Here is a 22,305-nt window from a genome sequence, read left to right on the forward strand (position 1 = left end):
TGTTTGACGAGGCTGGAGAATGACTAGCAATGACAAAAAATGGGACTCGGATTGTGATTGTAGGAGACAGAAGTGAGGCGTCATGTAATTAGGTGCAACCTAAAGTTGGATTGTGAGAGACTGCTGAGAAGAGGCGAGAGAGGGAGAGAGAGAGAGAGAGAGAGAGAGAATTGGAACAAATGGCTCCTCTCCTGTACTCACTTTTTTTTCTCCTCCGCTTTCCTGCTGAACTCTTTGGGCTCGCCCACGACTGTCATCAAATCTGTAATTCAGAGTGCCAAGCGACTAGAAACAGATCCAGCACCTTATGGCATAAGTACAAATAGTCTGTTCTCACTTCACTGCACACTCGTCGCTTCCCTGTACTGTCGGCCTGAGACGAAAAGGTATATTGACAGGTATGAGCACATTCATGTTTACTGTCACATTTTTATTTCATTAATAACACATCTGTCAAAAGGCAAAACTGCATGTTCTTTACAATATGTACATTATATACAAGCTAGGGGCATTAGGGTTTCACAGCCAATGATTGGAACACAGTACTCTCATGCAACAAAGAAATCCTTGTAAATCTATCAGTTACACATACCCATACTGTTTTCTTTCTAGTGTAGTTTATCAGTAGTTAGTTGTTTTAATTATCACAGAAATGAGATGCTCTAAATTCTCTGATTTTTGCAAAACACTCACCTCATTGTAATGCACCTTTCTCATTAACAAATCAAGTATTTCTTTGAGCTGGTGCCAGCTGCCCCTCCTTTTTTTGTAAAAACAAAAATTATTTTAGTCCACTTCCAAACTGGTTATTTCAACCTGTCCTCTCTCCCCGAGCAGCGACAGCAACTTCTTATATGCACTCCTGTCAGATAAAGAGACAGGTCAGTCATGTTAGTGGGCACACTCGGTGAAGCAGACAGCTAGTGTTTCTAAATCAGCGCAGGACACTGGTTTATTGTCTAGACAACTTAAAAATAGTCTCAGGCAGTGGATGCAGCGTTTGTTGCCTCCAGGATATGATTCATGCTCTTGCTCACCTTAAGGCGGTGTTCTTGCCCAGTCCTCTCTTGTGTTCGGTGTTTCTCAGGCTGAGAGACAGGCTGGGAACGAGAGCTTGGACCACAGTGGGATCTAAAACAGCCACTATCTCCAGGGCACTGTACACCTGCCGGTCATACACTCCCTCATTCTCCTCCACAAATGACCTAGGAGTATTGGGATGACACACGGCGAAAGCAAAGACAGATTAGAGTCGAACGAAATGCAAGACGGACAGTTACGCTTCGGATATTTATTGCCACACATCCATTTCAGGCGTTATTGTTGGTTACCGTAAGACAGCGATGATCTGGTCACACGGTCCGTCTGTAGACGCAGCAGCACATCGCTCCACCACAAGCTGTAAAGCATCTGTGCTTATTTTCCTCACTGCACAGACACAAAAGACCCGGCTATCATTAGACTACACATCAGTGATCATTATTAAGACATGTTTTCTTCTGTACGGTGAAGCTGAAGTGTGGACCCCTTTCAATATAAACACATGGCCATTTCATTCGCACCAATGTCAAATTATTATTAGCTATCTCCGTGGTTTGTTTGTGTGATGTGTTTTATAAAACGACTGACGGAAACAGAACAGCTACACTAGCAAAGGGAGAAGGCAGTGGCGTCAAGATTAAGGAATTATCCTCAGTTCTCCGAGACATCAGTGAGGTTAAAACAAAAGTTCAGTGAGACATTTAGGTTATGGAATTAACCCCAGTTCTCTGAAGTACTGAGATAACAAAAAAAAATCTTCAACAGTTGGAATACTAGTTATCTTTTCAGAAAGCTATGCAGACTCTGGCAAAGTCTAGCAGTGGTTTGATGACAGAAAAAAATGTAGGATAAAAAGCCTAAAAAAGGTCAAACAGCATAATTTGAATGGATGTTTAAGAAAAAAAAAAGAGCTTCGACTTCTCACATGATTTACAATGTGAGGAAACATTTTTGTCTTAATCGCTAGTTTTCAGGCCTTTTTCCATTAGAACATGATTTGTCAATTTAGTAAATTATGTTTCAAGCTAGAGCAAACTGGATAATAAAGCACAACACAGTGACAGCTGGTTTCCTCCCATAGGTGCCTGGCTACAGGTGACATCTGTGAATTTTCAGGTAGCAAAAACTGACAAATCTCAAGACTTCAAAAGAAAACAGGAGTAAGTTTTGCAACCGGAAGACTGTGTCCATCTTTATATATGGTCTACAGTCCAGATTAGCTAAAACCAGTGACAATAGTTAGGGGTTTGAACATTTAATCTGATTCTTCCATTGGGAAAGAATAACTAAGACCAATCCAATTCGTGATTGACCACGTGTGCGTGAATGTCACTCACCCTGTGTGTCACTGACCAGCATTACACAGCGCAGCAGAGAGGGGAGGGGCAAAGTAAGGAGGGTGGGTTCCGAGTCACTGTTGCGTCTCAGGAGTTCCAACAGGAACGTCAGAGTGGATGTCAGGCGAGGAGGAGGGGCATAACCTTTGAACTGCAGGAAGCTCTCACTGTAAGGACACTTTTCAAATTACTTTCAGTTCTAATTTGCATAGTTTTTGAGAAATAAAGCACATCTATGTAAAAACATAGTAAAAGACATAAAACAAGGATGTTTACGTCTGTGATGATGGGATATTGTTTTGTGTTTGCTGGACAGGAGTTCTTAAATTATTAAAAAATACACCCAAGTTCTAGGCAACCTACCAAAGAACCTCCAGGATGGTTCTCCTCAGTGATGCCCCCCGGGTGACTGAACTGGCCTCGCAGGCACTCAGAAGCACTGGGTGGTTGGCGATGATGCCCATGGAAGGTGAGGCAGGAAGGAAATGATCCAGATATCTGCGAGTAACAGAGCGGAGCTGCTGCTTCAGGTAGACACCCTGCGACTGGGACACACTGGAAGCCACTGACAAACCCTGCAGGAAAATAAATGAATAATGTCAGAGTGGAAACATATGAACAAATTACAGCTGAATGAGAGATGAAAGGGGGTTTGATTTCTCTAACCCCTTTACACTTGCTGTGTGTCCTGATTGTCCATGACGTGCTGGTGTTTCAGTGTACAATATATATTGCCTCTGACCTGTAGATAGAGTGGTAGGCTCTCCCTGAGGGCTCTGTCCTGCTGCGTGAGATTGTGTGGAAGCAGCATCCCATCCACGATACGAAACAGAAGCTGCTGAGCTTTTGATGTGGCCAGGAGGGGGCTCCAGTGCTTCACTATGCAGCCTGAACAACACAGAACAGAGACACTCAAAGACAGGAGCTTCACACCTGTAACAATTTCATAACTCCTGTCTGGGACCTGGGCTGCACTGTAAAATCCAACAAACAAAGAGCTACAGGAGATTTGTTCTTGAGGTGTACAGGCTTTTAACTTACCCACAGCCCAGTAGGCCAGCTGCAGTCCCTCTTGGTTCTTGCTGACCAAAGAAGGTTTTATGTGTTTCATGATGTCTCCGATGTAGTCCAGGGCTTTGGAGACCATGGCTGAACGCTCGGACAAAACCTGCAGTCCGCTGTACACGCGGCCTACAGCCTGACAGCATAAGGAAGCAGATAAGAAAATTCAAGGAAACCTTTGCATGTGTACGCAAGCTGCCGTATCAGAGGCCGCATATATCAATGATATTCTAAGCCTACATCATGTGTAATGCACACCTAATTTTACTATGATAGGCCGAGTACATTATATTTTGGAAAGTGCTTCATCTCAGGGACAGAAAGGTGAGGCTGTCAGCTGTGGCAGGCCAAGTCTCCCACAGCAACACTATATCCTGTCACAATAAACCCACTGCTTCCTGTGAACATGTGACACCGAGACACAAGGATAACTTGTGCTGATATCACTGACATACCAGTGTGGATCTGTCAGCTGTGAACACGTGTTACCTTGATAAATATCTCCAGGGCTGAAGTGGACTCAAGCTTGGTGCCTGTGGGCTGGAGGCCAGCTCTCTGTAGAAGACTGTCCACTTCGGGGAGCCTCAGCACGAGCCGGGTCAGCTCACACAACTGCTCATCCACAGCGCGACCTGGAAACACGTGGACACAAACACTGTGCATTCAAAAAGAATGGATTTTATATGTATCTGTAGATTTGAAAATGGATTATACACTGGAGTGTTACATTTATGACCTTGGGGTTTATTGGTGTCATTTGTAGGTTAAAAACGTTGTGTGTAGATATTTATTCCTTAATGGTACCTGTTCTGCTTTCAGACCCGTCTGCGTTCTTGTAAAGGTGCTGCTGTAGAACACATCTGAACCAGGCCCTCACCGACAGGCTCTGCGCCGATCCCGAAACACCAACACCATAATCACTGCTTAGTGAAGAGACCAGCTCACTGGAGAAGACAGAAATCACCAAAAAGCTTATGAGACACGTAGCAACTCTTGCGTTTACATGTGTACATTTGAGTGCCAAGTTCCTAATAAACAAAGAAAAAACAATGTGCGCGCAGAGTGTATGTCGGATAATATGAAACATACACAGTGAGTTCACTTACATTGATGTCACTGTGACTAAATTGACAGCGAGTGCATAATACCTGAACGCATGAACAGTGGAATCCACTTGTTTCTGAAACTTATGTAATGTACATGCCTCTTGAAAATTACATCTCCGAGTTGACTAACAGTTTTTAATGAAGAGTCTAAAAGAATGGAGGGAGGTGAAAATTCCTATCTAAGGTGTGGAACCACTTAATTAAATCTTCACATGATTTAAACTGGTAACGGCTCAAACCGCAGAAAGAGGCGTCTTGGCAGGCTTCTAAGTATCCAAAATAAATACAGGCACTGTCCTTGTTCAAGCCTTTACATTCATGTGTAGCACCTTAATCTCATGTGATGAAGAAAACATCTAGGGTTCAACCTGACAAGTTGCCTGTTCACATTGAGTGTAATTTTAATTTAATTTTAATTTTCACTGTGTTTAGAGGCATTATTTTATGATACCATTTTTTTGTAACTGTTTATTTTGTATGTACAGGACAACAAGTTTCTACATTTTGATAAAGCATGATAGCGGACTCAGTCGGCTCAACCTATCATAACCTGATATTTTTGCAGAGTGATGGACCAAAAAAATTCTTTGTGATTGACAGAGTGTAGCCACAATGAGTAGATACAAGAGGGTAAGTAAACCTGTTTTGAAGCAGATGGGGAAGGTAGCGAGTCACCAGTGACGGTTGAACCATGTCGTCCCAGGCAAAACATTGCATAATGGACTGGACTGGGTTGGGCTGGAGATCTTGGGGGGCAGAGTTGGGCAAATCAAAGGCGAGCAGAGTGAATCCTGAGGAAGATGAAATCAAGTTTGTGTGAATAATTAGGAAGTCAATACATGAATGATGAAAGTGCAACCTATGAAACTTGTGTCGGGACGTATTTGTAAAGTAAAAAACTGTGAAACTTTACATTAATAAAACCACTTTAGACTCACACTTACCTACTCTTGGCCTCTTCTCTGTTATTCTATTTTTTATGTAAAATGATGACATTTACTCAAAATGATTAGTCTTGGCTGTCAAAAAGTCAGTCGAAATCTTGACTCACTACCGCCTGCTATCTTCCCTCTGCTTGGTGTCTCTCTTACTCCCAGTGGGTAAAACTGACCTGCAGCAGCATCTGCTAGCTGTGCCGGTGGAGTCTGTGAGAGGCGCAGGCTGCGCAGGAAGGGGAAGAAGTGGGCCCAGAGTGCCGCTGCTACCGCTAGGTGGCGCTCTTTCACCACACTGGTGGAGGCATGAGCCCAGGCCAAGGTGGGTGCTGACTGGACACCACGTTGATGGACACGTCTGGAAGGACACAGACACACAGAGCAGATAAACAAATCTAACTCGTGCAAAATCCAAACATAATGCTCCCTCTTGTGTACAACATGCACACCCCCCTCTTCTCCACCCTCTTTCTTCTCAAATCCTATTGCTCCCATGTTTCTGTCTTTCACCACTCCTTGATGTGTTTTCCTTCTCGTCTCTCCTGGGGGATTACTGGTGCGGTGGTGTGCTACACTATGGAACGGAGCTGGATGAAAGCAGAGGTGGGGAAGGAGAGGAGGATATTATAGCCATAGAGAGGAGGCTAATGCTGATCCCCTGTACACACACTATACTTTGGCTCTTCTGGCTCATCCCTGGCCCTGGCCCCAGCCGCTACAGCAGCCCCACAGTGGCTGGCATTAGCCCAGATAAGCAGCTGAAGGAGCTGTAATCTCATTTAGACTGGAGATGATCCTCCTGTCCCCCTCATACGCCCAGATGGGGGTGTGGGGATGTGCGGTTTGAGGTGCGCTAGGGAGAGGAGGAAAGGACAGAGGAACTAGCAAACCCCCACCCCATTCAATCCCATCCTCAACCACCCTAGTCTACTTTTATGATACACACACATATACACACACCTCAACAGTGTCTTCCCTTCCAGCAAGGTTGCATCTAATCCAGAGAGAGCTGAGACAATCGATTAGAGTCTGAATTCATTAGCCTCGTTACTACTGCAGAATGAGCCTTTCACACCCATCAACCCTCATTGTACAAGACATCGTCAGAGACCCCACTTAATCCTCCTCACTGCAGCTTCTTACACCGGGCACACAAACACACACACTCAACACCAACACAACATTGCGGTTCCTGTTTAACCTTTCCCCAGCTGCAGCTAAAATGCAGACACCTAGGATCCTCATAATGACAGACTGATAACGGGGTGTACCAAATAAACACCCACTTTCTCTTTGTAAAAATAATCTAAGCAGCACTATTAAAAAAAAATGTACAGGTGTAACGGTTACAAACTTTTTCACAATAGACAAAAGAACATTGTCTTTGAAAATAAAGACACAACATCTGGTAAATTGTCTTAATCTTCATATAGGAAGACACATCACAAGGAGGCTTGTACTTTATCAAATCAAGGAGATGGGAATTAATTGTTATCAGTGAAAACTGATCCAACAGAGTGTGCCAATGTCAGCTCATCACATCAAGCAGTGCCACCCACAACCTCCCACAGCAGAGGATCATGGGAAGGAATCAAACTTAGGAATTATGCTTGAGACTGGCTTCGTGCCTTGAGCACCACCACGACAATGGCTATCAAGAACAAATGTTTGGACCCTCCACTGTCTCAGCCATTGGCAGAATAATTCTCTTAATGTGTGCAGATTCCACATGCTCTTAATAGACATAATGATGCACAGGCCAAATTTACCAGGCTACATAATTACCCATTAATTGTGTCACAGAAAAGGCATTAATCACAAAGACATGCCGAGAATTACCAGGCCAAAGAATTATGTTTAATTTGGTGGGACCGATTGGATAGAGGAAGCATGGTATTTCTTTTTTTATCTGGTTAAATGGGTCAGTGTGGTCCAGGCCATAACACAGTGCGTGCGCCTCTGGGAGTTCTCTTCTTCTCTCGCACTCCTTGGCCATTAATGTGCAAATGTGTGCCCTCCAACCCCAAGATCTGTGATGGGAAGTTTGGGAATTAGCAGAGATAACCAGATCCAGTGTTAATAGCGGAATAAGAGCGGAGTACTCTTAGGTTAGTGTTTCACCTTTGGTGTGTGTGTGGGCAGGATTGTAGGTTTGTATATGCAAGGTGGGGAGGAAATAATGTATACACTGGAGAATAAAGCAATCATACGCCAACATTAAAAACGGAGAGAAGGCCACTGTCCTTATTCTAGCATTTCAAAACATCTTTTTAATGTACTAAGTGGTGGATGCTGCATAACTATTAGTGCTTACTAACAGTCAGCAATACCATATATACATATGTTTTTATGATATATATATATAAGTATATCTAAGCCAGAGTCACTGCAGCACTGGCTTACAAACAGTTGGTATAGAAAACTTGCTTTGTCTTTCTCAACATTAGCACAATTTATTAAAGTTAGTCTTTTTCTTCATATTTTATAATGGATCAAATTACTATGTATAATGAGAAATATGTTACTTGTAGTAATGACCCTAAAAGAACTCTGAACTCCACTGCATTACAGAGCATTTTAGCCAGACTTTGCTTAGGTACAATCTCTTAGTGCTCTTCTCAGTATGTGAAAAAAAAGGATTAAAGTACCTGCACAGCCCCAAATTCCTGATAGAGGGAAGAAACCCATCCAAAAACTTCAGAGCAGGTTATGTACAGCAAGTAAAGTGCAGGCAAGCATTACATTGGTGCCAAAACAAATCGAGCTCATAACTCACCCCAGGGTTCTGAAGTACGACTGTTGTTGAATTCTTTTGTGTTCTTCCTTATTTGAATATGTTTTTTCGTGTTTGCATTTCCATTTCCTCTCAACATTGGTGCTCTTTCTCATGCATATGTGGTGTCCTTTGGTTACACTGTACTCCTTGCTATTGTTATGCTTCATTACAAAGCAACGGGATACTGTAAAATAAAAGGCTGGGAAGCAAGGTGACACTCCCTGCCATTAGATTTAATTTAGATGGATCTACTGTGCACTACAAGATCACACGTCATTTCTCACTTCATAAACTTACAGTCTCAGCTGACTTCCATCTTCTATCACCTCTGTTCCCGCCTCTACCTCGCCACATAAACAGACACTGTGTCAGCCGTGGCGTTCTGACCCTCTGCTGGGGTCGTTCATGTAACAAACACCTGTGTCCTACAGCTGAACCCATCCTGACACCCTACTGACCATAGTCTCTCAACAGGCCCACAACACTACCACCATACCCAGGACCACAGGAGGGTCCATGCAGGGTCTCTTGGGCCTGTAACTCTACTCAAGGATGGGCAGCACCTGGTGAGTGTGACCTGGAGGCCACTAGGCCTACTGAGACTAAGAGGGGCCTCAGCTAAACATAAGGTCTTCATAGACTCTTACTCCTGCTGACAGCACAATCCACCTTTTGTCAGTATGAGAAATGAGTGGACTCTGGACCGTGTTGGAATACACAGAGGAAATTGTCCTCCTCTCCTCTGGCAACGAAAGCTATGTTTGGCCTTGGCCAGGAAACATTTGTGTGAAATGATTTAACATCTGCGAATGCACTGAAAATCTGAGGAAAGATATGTGATACCTGGGAGCTGATGCTTATTTACACCAGCTGTCTCACCTGAGCTGCGCGAGGACAGACTGCAGAAATCCCAGGGCAGAATTCAGCTCTGACTGGCCGCAGGCACGGAGCAACCAATCAAACCCTCCGTTTAGTAACTTCTCCTCTGATAGGCTGAGACTGGCGCTCATCTCAAACACCTCCGACACGCCATCCAGATAGGAGCCAAGTGGCCCCCAGAGGGCAAGTTTGCGGGAGACTTCTGTGGTCTTGTCGTAGAACTCTTTGGCAGTGTCATTAAAGGATGAAGCCAGCCAGCTAGCCTGGGCACCAACGTCCAGTCCCCTCTCCTTGAATACGAACAAAAGATGAAAATTGAACATTCAAATTAAATAAACTGGCATATACTGTAAGTTTTGTGTAAGTTTTTCCTGATAAAAAAAAAAAACATACCTGGAACAACAACAACAATGACAGCTGCCCTCTCCAGACAAGGGTACGGTGCCCAGGAGGACAGTTAGAGGGAAGGAAGCCCAGCAACTCACAAGCTCTGCTGGCCACATCTTCCAGCTCTATCTGTCGGGCCACCACCAGAAACAGCAGCAGGAAGTTCATGAGGCCTGCCTCTGACAACTCCTGCATCTTCTTTGAGGAGAACCTGGAGTAAATCCTGGAGATAAAGATGAAAAAATTGAGAGAGAAAAAAAATCAACAAACAAACAAGGAATGGTCATCTTAGAGTCAGTGTGCACTGTTTATAATATAACTAAATCTGTTTTGTTGTTTTCTTTTTTTAATTGACCAACTCATCAGAGGTGATTTGCTCCCCTGAAACCAAACCTTTGACTTTAAATACTGACAAACACAACTTTCTACCCCCACCATGCACCTCACCACCTGTCTCCATCAGCCTCTCAGCTCCAGGGGAGAAGCTGGGCTGCCTAGCCAATGTGTGGTGTGCTTGTGTGCGTGTGTGTATGTGTGTATGTGCAATAGATGGAGGAAGAATAGAGAACCACCCAGCACGCTGTGAGATCCTGCGGGCACTGTGGAGAAATGCCTTTAAAGATCATGTTAAATGTCAGAGACACTCAGACACACAGCAGTAGGCGCTTGGTCCCTCTCTCTACAGCCAAACCAATTTACTGCAACACCAGTGAGAGATCAATAAAACCACACACACATACAGCCACACATTCAGCTCGCAGCCTTCTCGCCTGGCAGGGAAACACATAATACTGGAGCCTCCCCCTTTCCATACCACCTCCCAAACACAGACGCAGACCACACAGGTGAGTAGAGCTGCTGTTGGGGTCAAAACACTAATAGTGAGCATCCTGAGACAAGCTCAGCGTAAGAAGTATGAGTGATATAAAGGTGTGGAGAAAAGCCAGACAGGAATTGAGATAAGACTGGGTTAAAACCAAAATCAGATTAGTTACACCCACAGAGGAAAACGGAGGGAGAAGATGGCCAAGCGTGTAGTCATTGTGTGAGGAAAGGGGAGATTTAAATAGATGAATGGGTTATATGTAGCAGAGATATAAGCAGCGTACTGGGAGCCAGAAGTGGGGATTTTCTGTGTTCCCCTAACCTGCGTGTCTGTTTGTTTATTCCCGACAGCTTTTCTTTTTTTTTCCTTAGGCGAGCAGATGCTTCCATCTCCCTACTTTGGAGATCAACATGCTCCTCGTCGATCCCATTAATGCGGTTTTCGCAGGTGTCCCGCAGAGCCGGGCCAGGAGTGGGAATACTGCCGAGACCTTATAGCGATACAGTCAACAAGCCTCACGCTTCCTGAATGAGAGGAGGAGGCACGAGGCAGTGGTGATAGTTTTGGTGAAGGGTGGAGTGGGGAATCTGGATCAGTCCCAGGCCAGCCTGGCCGTTGCCAGACTGCCTACAGCCCCCGCCACCCAAGCTCCCCACTATTCGTGTTGGAAACCAACACAGCTTTGTTAAGGCGAATTAACCGCCACGCTCGTTAGCTAATTAGCCCTCATGTCTGCAGTTCTACTGAGCACATTCCAGACAGAGGGAAGTCATTAGGCGGATTTATCTGTGGCTGCTGCTCTCTGGCACCCAGCCGGTCTAGAACATAGAATGGTCCAATGTTCTACTTGGATGTACAGTACACATCGACCTATAATCTTTATTGTCTTATTTTCTTACGTTTCTACTTAAGGGAGCAGGTGCAGTGTGTGTGAGAGTGTGTCTGTGCATCAGAAGGAAGCTCCTTGGCTCTGGTCTGTTTGGAAGAGCAGGTGGTTGACTCCTGAGACACCTGCTCCACTGGGGGGTCTGAGTAAATATCAAAGACACACTGGGAGACTGCAGTGCACCTGGCACAAGCACAAACAAGACTGAAAAGCATGATAGTGTGCAAACACAGATTGTTTGTCTATTCATGCACGTACGCACCTCCACACACATATCACAGCACATTAGAAGATTAAGGGGGGAAAATTATTCTTACAAAGCCTAGTCTCGATTAGTAGTCATTTTCTGTCAAACCCTCCATTGCATGTTGCCACTCCAAAATCCTGTATGTATATGTTGTCGATTTGACTGGCTGAGAGAGAGAGAGAGAGGCTTACTTGTCCTGGTGGAAGCAAATGTAAAGTACAAAGCCTTCCAAAACTCTCTCCATCCTTACCTTCCTTTGATCTGTCTCTGTGGGGCTCCACCAGCCCTGTCCTGACCAAGGCACAGGGCCAACACTCGAAGAAAGATGTGGAAGGAGTTGGCTGAGCGGTAGAGCTGGGTGTGTCCTGGGGAATAGAGGGTAGAGGGGGAGCAGCAGCTGCGGGCCTGCTCCGACAGAGCCAGCGGTGTCTTGCACAGGGTGCCCAGGCCAGACATCCCAAGCCAGGGCACAGTGAATGAGGCGTTCTGGTGAGAAGGGAAAGACAATCACCCAACTGTACAGGCCATGATAATAACCTAGAATAAATACTTTTCTATTGCTGCATGAACAGTCCTTCCAAACTTGAAAAGGAATTATTAATTGTGTCATAAATAAAAAAGCATCACGATATCAAGTCTATTAGAAATAAGAAAGAGCCTGACTTCCTAACATTAAAGGGGAACCAGACAACCTTTGTGTCCCTTGCAGTTCCTGTTTGGTCACTGTCAGAAGGACACAGTAGTAGTAAGATGCCAATAAGGACATAGGTAGGGTTTCTTAGAGTCGGTGTTGTGTCATAGTGAGCAACCTTGCTGTGAAAGGTGAAAGACACAATAGGAACCGAGTGAACTTTATTTTCTGCAGTATTTTGGATGCAGAATAATGGTCACTTTTTGTCGTAAATCGAGTCGCCTCTGCAACCAACACAGTGGAAAAGAAAGATACGTTTCAATCAAACTATCTGTCACAGCTTTAAGTAAAGCGAACAGATATACAGCAACAAAACTAAGCAGAGCACTGAAAGCCAAGTAATTGTTATAGTGCTTGTTATATTACGAAATAAAGTTAGAAATGGTCTGATTGCAGCAGTTATGCATAGGGTTTGTGCAACTGCCAACGTATATAATAAAGCATCAAGTAACATCTTGAAGCATATCCTCACCAGATTCCGGCTGTAGTAGTCCCAAAGAGTCGAGACAGCGCTGGTACTCGGCCCCCACAGTAGACAGAGACTGAGGCAGCAGTGGACATGCATCCTCACCTGCTCCTCTGCTAGACCTCCCTGATGTCACACAAGTAACAAGCACATTTACTACAGTATACTTCAGTATAACTTCTAGACATGAAAAATGAATGAAATCAATCAAAAAGGTTGGAAGTAGGAATGACCTTAGGATTAACAGTGATCCTGACCAACTCTTCTACAAAAGTCCAGTTATCATCCAGATGTTTCTGTGGGAGCATAAAAAAGGAGATACGGAGATAAAGGAGAGAAAAAAAACATTTTAAAACAATTATAATAATGAATGAATCATTTTAATCATACTAATTATAATACAAAATACAGACCAGCCTCATGGCCAGTGTTAAAAAAATCAGTTGCAAAGTGACTTTTTTTAGCAGCCTCAAAGGCCTAGATATACATAAATTATTACATTAAAACTACATTTCTGTTTGCTTGAATTAAAATTAAACCTTTTCAAATTTTGGGTTGATGCAAGCATTAACATAATATATTTTGGTGATATTAGTGTTTTGGATAAATTTAAAGTCACATCAAGTCACAGTATTAATGGTTAGGCCTGGGTAGGGCTGCTCAATATGGCCAAATATTTTTTATCATGATAGAATAAAGTTTCACAATGGCTGATGTTGATATTAATGCATTAAAATGTCAGATAATTAAAGAGTAAGTTTTGCTGCACAGTGAAATTCATTGTGGTTTTAAAATTCCTTATGGACAAAAATAACAAGCTTATGCGTATGTCTATGCACAGTGCCTGAACCTTTGTTAGACAATCATACCACAATGTACAGCATGTTACTCTTCAATTATTGCTCAGTCCTAGGCTTGTGTCATACATAAAGCATCCGCACAGACATCCACTAGGATCTGTTCGACGTCAATTTCATCATCCACCCATTTCTGCAGTGGTTCATGTGGACCGTGCACAAACAACAGTTTGATTCCATGCAGACTGCGCATGCTCCCTCAAGCACAGCACAGTCCAGTTGGTGGCACACTCTTGTTTGGTCAAAGAGATAATGAAGAGGACAGCAACCTGTAAAGTCACTTGCTTGAGGTTGTATGAGCAAGTCCACTGCTACTAAAATGTAACATTAGACTGACACGGGGCCTCGTTAACGCATGAACTGAGCCACGGGCTGCACATGGGGAAATGCGAAATGTCTCTCCACAGTGGCAGAATGCAGTAAGTATGACTCAGCCCTTGGGGTCAATTCCCAGACTTCCTAGTTAGAGATGCAGTTTTACAAAAGTGGTAATCCAGTGATAAACTTACTGCTGGCCAGGTATTATCTATTATTTTTTTCAGACTCTTACCTCCTTCTGGGCGGTTCCATTGCGACTATACTGGCCTAACATTCCTAAATGAGTGACCAGCCACCATGTGAATCCCAGAGGGTCTTTACAGTGGGTGGGGAGGCCAGTGAACTGTTCTGCTGCAGGCTTCCCTGACACCAGTGGCCTCAACAGCAAGTTCATGTAGCTCCAAAAAGACTGGAAGGACAGCAGGAAACATGTGTTAGTGCATTTATCATGGAAAGAGTCATATTCTATTGTGTGTTTTTACACTTGGATGTATTGTGGATGCAGTACCTGTGTGTGTAATACTTTATTCCTGTGCTCCAGAAGGTGCATGAGCAGGACCCACAGTTCTTTGGTGCAAGAGCAAAGGTAGTGATGGCTGCTCAGAGCCTCTGTAGGCCTTGCCTAAAAACCATCAGAATTGTGTACATAGTAAGCTCCCAACTGCAAATAAATGGTTTTGGTGCATAAAGTTGCCATCCAGTTTCTACCAACCAGTGACTCACTGTTGTATAGTCAGCTGCAGACTTTCTACTACTAATAACCAAAAAATACAAATCATGTCATGGATGTATCTCAACAGTCAAGTGTAATGTTTTTTGGCCAGCTGCCTACCTTGCTGTATTTGCCTATGGCCAGACCAGTAAGATCACACAACAGACTGCACAGGTGTTCTTCAAACAGACTGGCATCAGTCAGGTTCTCTCCTGTCAGGTTCACAAATTGGTGGGCATACACCACCTGGCCTACGGAGAGGAGCAGGTAAAATAGCATAAAAACCTCCATGATAACAATACAACAACAATCAAACCACATGACACATTTTTACATCTTCATTTTGAATTAGCTGTCTGGTGCAAGGAGATGACACACATGCACGAACCTTGCATCTTGTAAGCAAGTAGGTGAAGGATCTCCAAGACTGACCAGTGGATGTCGAGATGGAGGTGTAACAAATGCCATGAGGGAGGAAAAATCTGTGAAGGAAAGCAGAGAATTAAGTCAAGAGCAGTCATATCAGTCGCAGAAAAATCACCTTTGTTAATGGCAACGGAAATTTAAAGTTGTATTATATTTCCTTTGCTATTGTTGCATCTCTTTCTATTGCCTACCTAAAGCCTGATGTGTTACATTCACTTATGTGCTTATGTAAACATACGCCATTGTGGCAGTGGGGCTTGGTTAGAGCGACGGCTGCTGGAGGAAAGGAAGGAGTGGCTCAGCCGGTGATCAGACAGCTGGACAGAATCAGGTAATTAGTCAGCTATATAAGCATGTTTGTAACCTGGTTCTGGTCTCTTGCAGTAGGCTGGGTCCTCACACGGACACACAGAGAGAGAGAGAGAGACGGAGAGACACCGAGACACACAGAGACACAGAGACACAGAGAGTCAGAACGGCGCAGCGCAGGAGAGCGCTGACACACCAGCCACAGCTGACTTATTATGTTTTGTTTGGTTGATTATTTTCAGTTACAATAAACCGGTATATTTGCTCCCTCAACGCCGCCTCCTCGTCCTTCCATGTGTCCCTGTTCAGGCGCCACTGTGAGCTTTTCCCACTCACTGGGGTTCGGGAAGGACGAGGAGGCGGCGTTGAGGGAGCAAATATACCGGTTTATTGTAACTGAAAATAATCAACCAAACAAAACATAATAAGTCAGCTGTGGCTGGTGTGTCAGCGCTCTCCTGCGCTGCGCCGTTCTGACTCTCTGTGTCTCTGTGTCTCTGTGTGTCTCGGTGTCTCTCCGTCTCTCTCTCTCTCTCTGTGTGTCCGTGTGAGGACCCAGCCTACTGCAAGAGACCAGAACCAGGTTACAAACATGCTTATATAGCTGACTAATTACCTGATTCTGTCCAGCTGTCTGATCACCGGCTGAGCCACTCCTTCCTTTCCTCCAGCAGCCGTCGCTCTAACCAAGCCCCACTGCCACAGCCATTTACTGTAAAGATAGGTGGTAGTCGATAAGTTCACACATAATTCTTAACTTTTTTTTTTAACTTGTTTCAGTTTAACAAGAGCTACTTTTTTATTGTGATGTAGCAAATGCTTAATTTTGTTTGTTATTCATTTGTCTTGCCTTTATTTAAATGCTTTAATTTAAATCATTCATTAAAATGCTCAAGGGGAGTATGTGCTCGAGGCTGTACGTTGTTCACTTGTACCTTTCCTTGGTTCTTTATAGTAAAGGCACTCTGAGCGTTGGCAGGCAGGTCTTTGAGCCGTCCTATGAGGAGAGTGATGCCAAACAGCTCCTCCAAAAGAGCAGAGGGGAGCTGAGCTTCCAGTTCCTCATAGGGGTGAGATGGACATGTGTCCAGGGAGCTGGAAGGTTCCAGATATCTGAATAGATACAAAGGCAGATAAATGCAGGACGTTTTAAATGTATTGACATAAAAAAATGAAATGAGTGGGAGGAAATTTGACATTTGATCCAAAGACTTACCTGTACACAAAGACTTTGACAAACTGAAGAAATGAGACACATTGTTGCCTGAGGTCTTCTGCTTCATAGTGGAGGTTGCCAGCTTGACCTGAGATATATAATGGATGTTGTGGGCATTATTCATTCTCATGTAAAACAAACCCACTGCATCAGATATGAGACATGACACAAATGCAAAGAGTGAGCCCATTATCGGAATATTTTATTGTACTTCTAGCGTTCTAACTCTAGGAAGCATATTATTGGTAGGACTTGCTGTCAGTAAACAAGATAAATAAATAATTTATTACACATTAGTAACAATATTCAAACTTTGCTGAATGTTTTCTAATAACCCTGACCTGAAACTTTGGTCGTAATGAGAGCCATCAGTTAATGCTACTTAATCCCTCATATGCACGTACTGTGTCCAACTGACTCACCAATCAAGGTTCTAATGTTTAATTCACATTTCAGTTCAAATGAAGAAAGATGCTAAAATTAATTTCCAGCTCAAAATGAGAACCCAACCCATATGCACTAGAGACTTTACCTGTGCCAATACTCAAATAGCAAATAGTGACTTACAGTGAACATAATCCTCAAATTAAAGAGACTGATTATTGGACCAGGAATTGCATACATATAAGGGCTTACCAAAATCATGTGAACTCGACTGCACCAAGGTCTCCAATCTGTAAACCTTTTGTCTGAAATATAACAGAGCAAACAAGACTGAGGACGTATGCATGAAAGATCCACAGTGGACATTTACTCAAACACAAATTTGCTCACTTAGCTCTCTCATTCTCAGAAAGAACCTTCAGATTAGGATAGTTATAGCATGGAAAGTTTTTATTCTAAAAGGTTCACTTTACTGACATTAGTTTTACATCTTGACTTACCTAAACAGACCAAAGAGAACCTTGGTCGTTTCCACTAGTGCTGTCTCTGTTACCCAGGGAAAACCAAAAATCTCCACTGTGTCAGTCTCATACTCTGCAGGGGCAGGGTCAAGATGCAATAGCAGCCTAATGACAGGACAAATTCACAGTTAAGACTTAGTATACTAAAATATCTCTGCTGATGAGACTTCTACTGCCACTCAATTGACTTTAATTTTGGATATCGGTACAAAGATACATATATTTATATACCGCTTAAGTGAGCCTCCAGCAGCATATCCCTCTGTGGATAATGCTCCAGTGGGGTCATCTTTTGTTTCAGAGCAGCAAAAACAAGGCGGCTGGGCAGGGGTCAGCTCACAGAGATTGTCTGCTGCAAAGGGGGATACTGGCGGGGTGAGGGATTGGCTGAAATCATCCGCCATCTTGTCAGTGCAGACTCACCTTTAACAAGAAAAGAATGATGTGTGATGATTAAGACTATTACACAACACATATGATGTGTACATTCAAATGTCAGTTTGTTTGACAAACCCAGCTAACACATCACAGTTCATATTTAACATTCTGCAACCATTTCTACCTTCCTGACGTTTATATCTTCAGTTACTATTTTAGAATAATTTCTGTGGCAATGTTGAACTAACAGGTCTTCCAATTATTTCGACTATTTCATTCATATGACGGAAAGAAGAGGAAGAGGAGAGAATGCACAGAAACTCCCGTCTGTACAACCTACAAAATTAAAACAGTTGTAAAAAAAAATATTGAAAAAGAAACCAAACATTAAAATCTTCATGAAGAGAGACTATTACATTGACTGTTGTATTACACTGCCTTAGTTCTGGCTAGACATATAATGAACTGCAAAGTATATTTGCACACTTAAGTGGGAACACCGGCACACTTGGGTATTCATGAAATTATCCATAAAGCTACATGTGTGACTGCAGTTCGTTAAAAACATGCAAACACATGTGTGGAGCTTCATAAACTAGCATGGGCATATTCTGCAGAACAAAAAACAAACACCTTTTTAATCGAGGACTGGTGAAAGCTGACAGAAAGGCTACTGTGACTCAAGAACAAAAATCTGAAATTGCAGTGGACATAGAATTTACAAAGCTGGACAGTTGAAGAATGTTGAAATGTATCCTGGTCTAATAGATTTCTGCTGAGGCTACAGATGGTAGAATCAGAATTTGGCTTCAACAACAAGAATCTATGGACCAAATGCGGCTTGTGACAGTGGTCCAGACTGGCGGCGGTGGTGGTAGTGGTGTAATGGTCCAGGGAATGTTTCATGGCACAGTTTTGACTAACGCAGCCTATTTGAGTATTGTTGCTGACTATGTTCCTCTCTTTATGTCCACAGTTTACCATCTTCCAGTAGCAACTTCCAGCATGGTAATGCACCATCATGTCACTAAGTGAGAGTTCCCTGGTTTTATCAACATACATAAGTTCAGTGTCCTCCACAGTCATCACCAGATTTATTTTTATATATATGTATACATATATACGTACATACATATATACATATATATGTATACATATATATGTATACATATATATATACATATACATACATATACACATATATATATGTATATGTATATATATACATATATATACACACATATGTATATATGTTAGAACATCTCTGAGAAGACGTACAATTGGAGAGTGGGAATACGTTTCAACGTTATACGTTGTAGAATCAATGCCATGAAGAACTGAGGGTGTTTTGACAGTAAAGGGAACTAAAATGTGGAGAATAGCTACGTGATTGACAAATATGTTCTTACACTTAGATTGTATTTAAATCAATGTGTCAATTAAATATTACAAACTAGAATTAGTTACCAAGAAACTAAACCTCATAAAATAAACATTAGAAGGAAAAAAATAAGTTTAAGTACACCAGGCAGCAGTTTCTGAGAAAAAATGTGAAATCGTAATATGCACATTAAATAAACTATAACTGGCCAATTCTGATTGTTTTAAAATCGACATAATCAATGTGTTCACCTCAAGAATTGTTTTCTTAATAAAGTGCATAGTTAGTGTAAAACCAAAGGAACTTCACAATTCAAATTACCTGTGTAATAATGTGTCTATACACAGTAACACAATACACAAAACAATAATGTGCCAGCAAATAGAAATGGTATTATATTTTATGTTAAACAGGACACACTATGTCAGGACACATTTAGCAATAAATAACTATTAAATCTGACTAATTGCTGTTCATGTTTCATGACAACAGTTCAAAAACAAATACCAGGCGCAGCAGCATTGGATAATAAAACTAGGAAACCTAAAATGACAGTACCTTATAAGTGAGGTAAGTGAGGCTGTCACTACAGTTCATGCACAATACAGCATACAGTAATTCAGTGAGGTAATTTTCGACTTTTCGTGTTCTCACGTCAACACAGCACGGCTGTTATACAAAAGCCTGCTAGTTTTGTTTGCTACCTCTTTAAATTATACCTTCTTCCTGTATCTTTAAGGCAGTTGCACACACAGCGACATGTCCGGAAACATAAACGTTGCTAAAACACTGACAAACCTTGTATTTCGTCCTCCCGTGTCGTGTTATAGTCCGTAGATATAAACAAGTTTCACACAGATAATAATCATAATTCGAGCTGTTCAGTATCTCCCGCGCGCTCACTGGACGCATGCGCGCACCACGATTAGTGGTCGGAAGTTGCTTGGTGGGCGTGGTCACGAGGCGTCATCCACACGGAAGTAACAAGAGGAGTCGCTGTAACGAGCTTCCTGAATCGTTGTTTTGTTTCGACAACTCAGAATTGAATCCTGAAAAAGTAATTTAAAAAAAAGACAATGTCTTCCACTGTACAAAAACACAAAAAACTACAACATATTCAATTTATTGAAGTTTTTCCCCCTATTGCGTCTACTTTCCCTCTTTGATCTTTAGTTTTAGAAGTTTAGACTTCTTGTTGTACATACAAACTGTTGTTGTTTGTTTAAATAAAGTTAAGAATAAAGTTTATTAGATTAGGATTCTTGTTGTGTAAAATGTGTTTCTACAGACAAATAGCAGCAAAACACAATAAATAGTCAGTTAATAAAATTAAATAATGAGTAAAAAAGTAAGTCATTTGAGAGAGCAGATTCAATATACATTGCACCTGTCCTGGGGACATGTATGTGTGTGTGCGCATGTGTGTTTTGGGAGGAATTGTAAGTTAAACAGTTGTCACCCAGCGGTTTAAACCGATTTTTTTTTATCCTCGCAAACTCTGATTACCATATGCAGATTCGCGTCTCCCCACAGCCCCTCTCTTCAACACACCATTTCTTGCATCCTAATGCATTTTCACATCTTTACAAAAAGAAAACCCCCTTTTCCGCCACACCATTCCACGGAAGAGCTCGTTTTGTCGACTTACTCACACGTCGTTACACTTGTCCAGTGCTGGAGATGCACTGATACACGCATTTACATGCTCACATTTGCACGTTTTACAACCAGGAACCAGCGGCGAGACAATAAAAATGGACGCGTCGGAGGTGTCTTTCTTTGACATAATGCACCGACCTCGTGTTCTGCTTCCATCAGGAGGCAGTTTGTCTGTCTGCGTGAAGGCGCTGTCGTCTGGATGGGAGATGTGAGTGCTTTTCATTTCTGTTCCTACACTACAAACCCATTCAATCCTTCCTGTGTAGTAACCTTCATGGAGGAGGGAGTTAGGTTTGATCCTGTTTCACTTCGTTCCCCCCTCCCTTCTCTCTCACACATGTAGCTTTGATGCACTTGGGCTACATTTAGCTTGTTTATTTGAACATAAATAATATGTTTAGGCAGCTAAATATGCACAAAAACAGAAATAACAACAAAATCTTTTTTTTTGTAGAAGGCAGTAATTCTATCTCAGTGTTTAAAAGGGTGTAGGACAGGTTAGTCTCAAACTGAAATGACCTGGGGGCCAACTGTTCAGTTGAGGTGAGCTTAAAATCACATTACCTACTTCCATCATGATATGCAATAACAGTATTCATGATGATGTTCAGAGTATTTCAAAAGTGTTTCTTATTATAATGGGACTCCACATAGTTCACGTTAATGGTTAAATGGAATCAAGCGCACTGTTTATGAAAATAGATGTTCATTGGGCCAGTTCTCATTATAACTTCATATTAAGTGGCGGACAGCATAATACTTTTATTACCCTATACTCCCAGGTTGGATTGTTCAAGACTCACCGCCGTGAGGAGACAACAAGTAGTGACGCATGGCGAGTGAAACTGGCAGGGACTGTTAACTTTATAACGCCTTCATTTTTTAATTAAAATATTGACGTTTGCCCTGGTATATCAATTATTGTTTTGCACGAGGAAGGACGACAATTTATCACCAATTGTGATGTATAATCTAATACGGTTTTAAAATAGCAATAATATGAATAATATACACACAGACATACATACATACAGTCGGAACACATGCAAGTTTAATCGCACAGGCTTCCTGGAATAGCAGGGTTTTTTAATTTGCTTTATGTGTTCAGGATTGGGGCCTCCCACCTAGTTACCAGCTACTTTCATTATTATTTACAAAATTGTTTTGGTTTATTGTTTTAAGACTCAATTTGATTTGTGTCTCCATTGTCTTCAACTGCTACAACACCACAACATGTCTTATGTGGAAAAAGATGAATTTACGGAAAAGAAACCCAAACAGATTCCACATTCCTATGCATTATTGGTCTCCTCATAAATAGCTGCAACGAAGCTGACATTAGTGGATCCTCACAGCCATGAGAGGAGATATAAACTGCACAGAATGTCTGAAAACCGCCATGTACTTGTGTCAACATGCATAGGGGCATCAACAGGCTGTTGTGGGCTGTCGTGGTAGAATTCTCACTCCAGACTCCACAGAAAGGCTTCACAGCTGTTTAGTGC

The 22,305-nt window shown here is 42.4% G+C and overlaps 1 protein-coding gene across 2 annotated transcripts; it reads right to left on the bottom strand.

Annotated features, from left to right (window-relative positions):
- Positions 1-409: 409 nt before the first annotated feature.
- Positions 410-21,075, bottom strand: mms22l (MMS22-like, DNA repair protein). 2 transcript variants are annotated; one of them, XM_044034560.1, is made up of 26 exons: positions 20,939-21,075; positions 17,614-17,805; positions 17,362-17,487; positions 17,114-17,166; positions 16,478-16,565; positions 16,197-16,374; positions 14,915-15,008; positions 14,647-14,777; positions 14,323-14,436; positions 14,047-14,223; positions 12,873-12,935; positions 12,646-12,765; positions 11,733-11,968; positions 9,530-9,746; positions 9,137-9,426; positions 5,658-5,839; positions 5,187-5,337; positions 4,245-4,384; positions 3,930-4,072; positions 3,420-3,576; positions 3,121-3,266; positions 2,742-2,953; positions 2,379-2,545; positions 1,332-1,428; positions 1,038-1,205; positions 410-862 (listed from the first exon to the last, which is right to left on the bottom strand). In XM_044034560.1, the coding sequence occupies exons 2-26, from the start codon at positions 17,784-17,786 to the stop codon at positions 787-789; spliced, it is 3,699 nt and encodes a 1,232-aa protein (XP_043890495.1). In that variant the 5' UTR covers positions 17,787-17,805; positions 20,939-21,075; the 3' UTR covers positions 410-786. The 2 variants fall into 2 exon arrangements, with proteins under 2 accessions (XP_043890495.1, XP_043890493.1); XM_044034558.1 differs by lacking the exon at positions 20,939-21,075 and adding an exon at positions 19,940-20,173.
- Positions 21,076-22,305: the final 1,230 nt, after the last annotated feature.

Source organism: Solea senegalensis, linkage group LG9 (genome assembly GCF_019176455.1).
Source record: "Solea senegalensis isolate Sse05_10M linkage group LG9, IFAPA_SoseM_1, whole genome shotgun sequence".
Taxonomy (NCBI): Eukaryota; Metazoa; Chordata; class Actinopteri; order Pleuronectiformes; family Soleidae; genus Solea; species Solea senegalensis.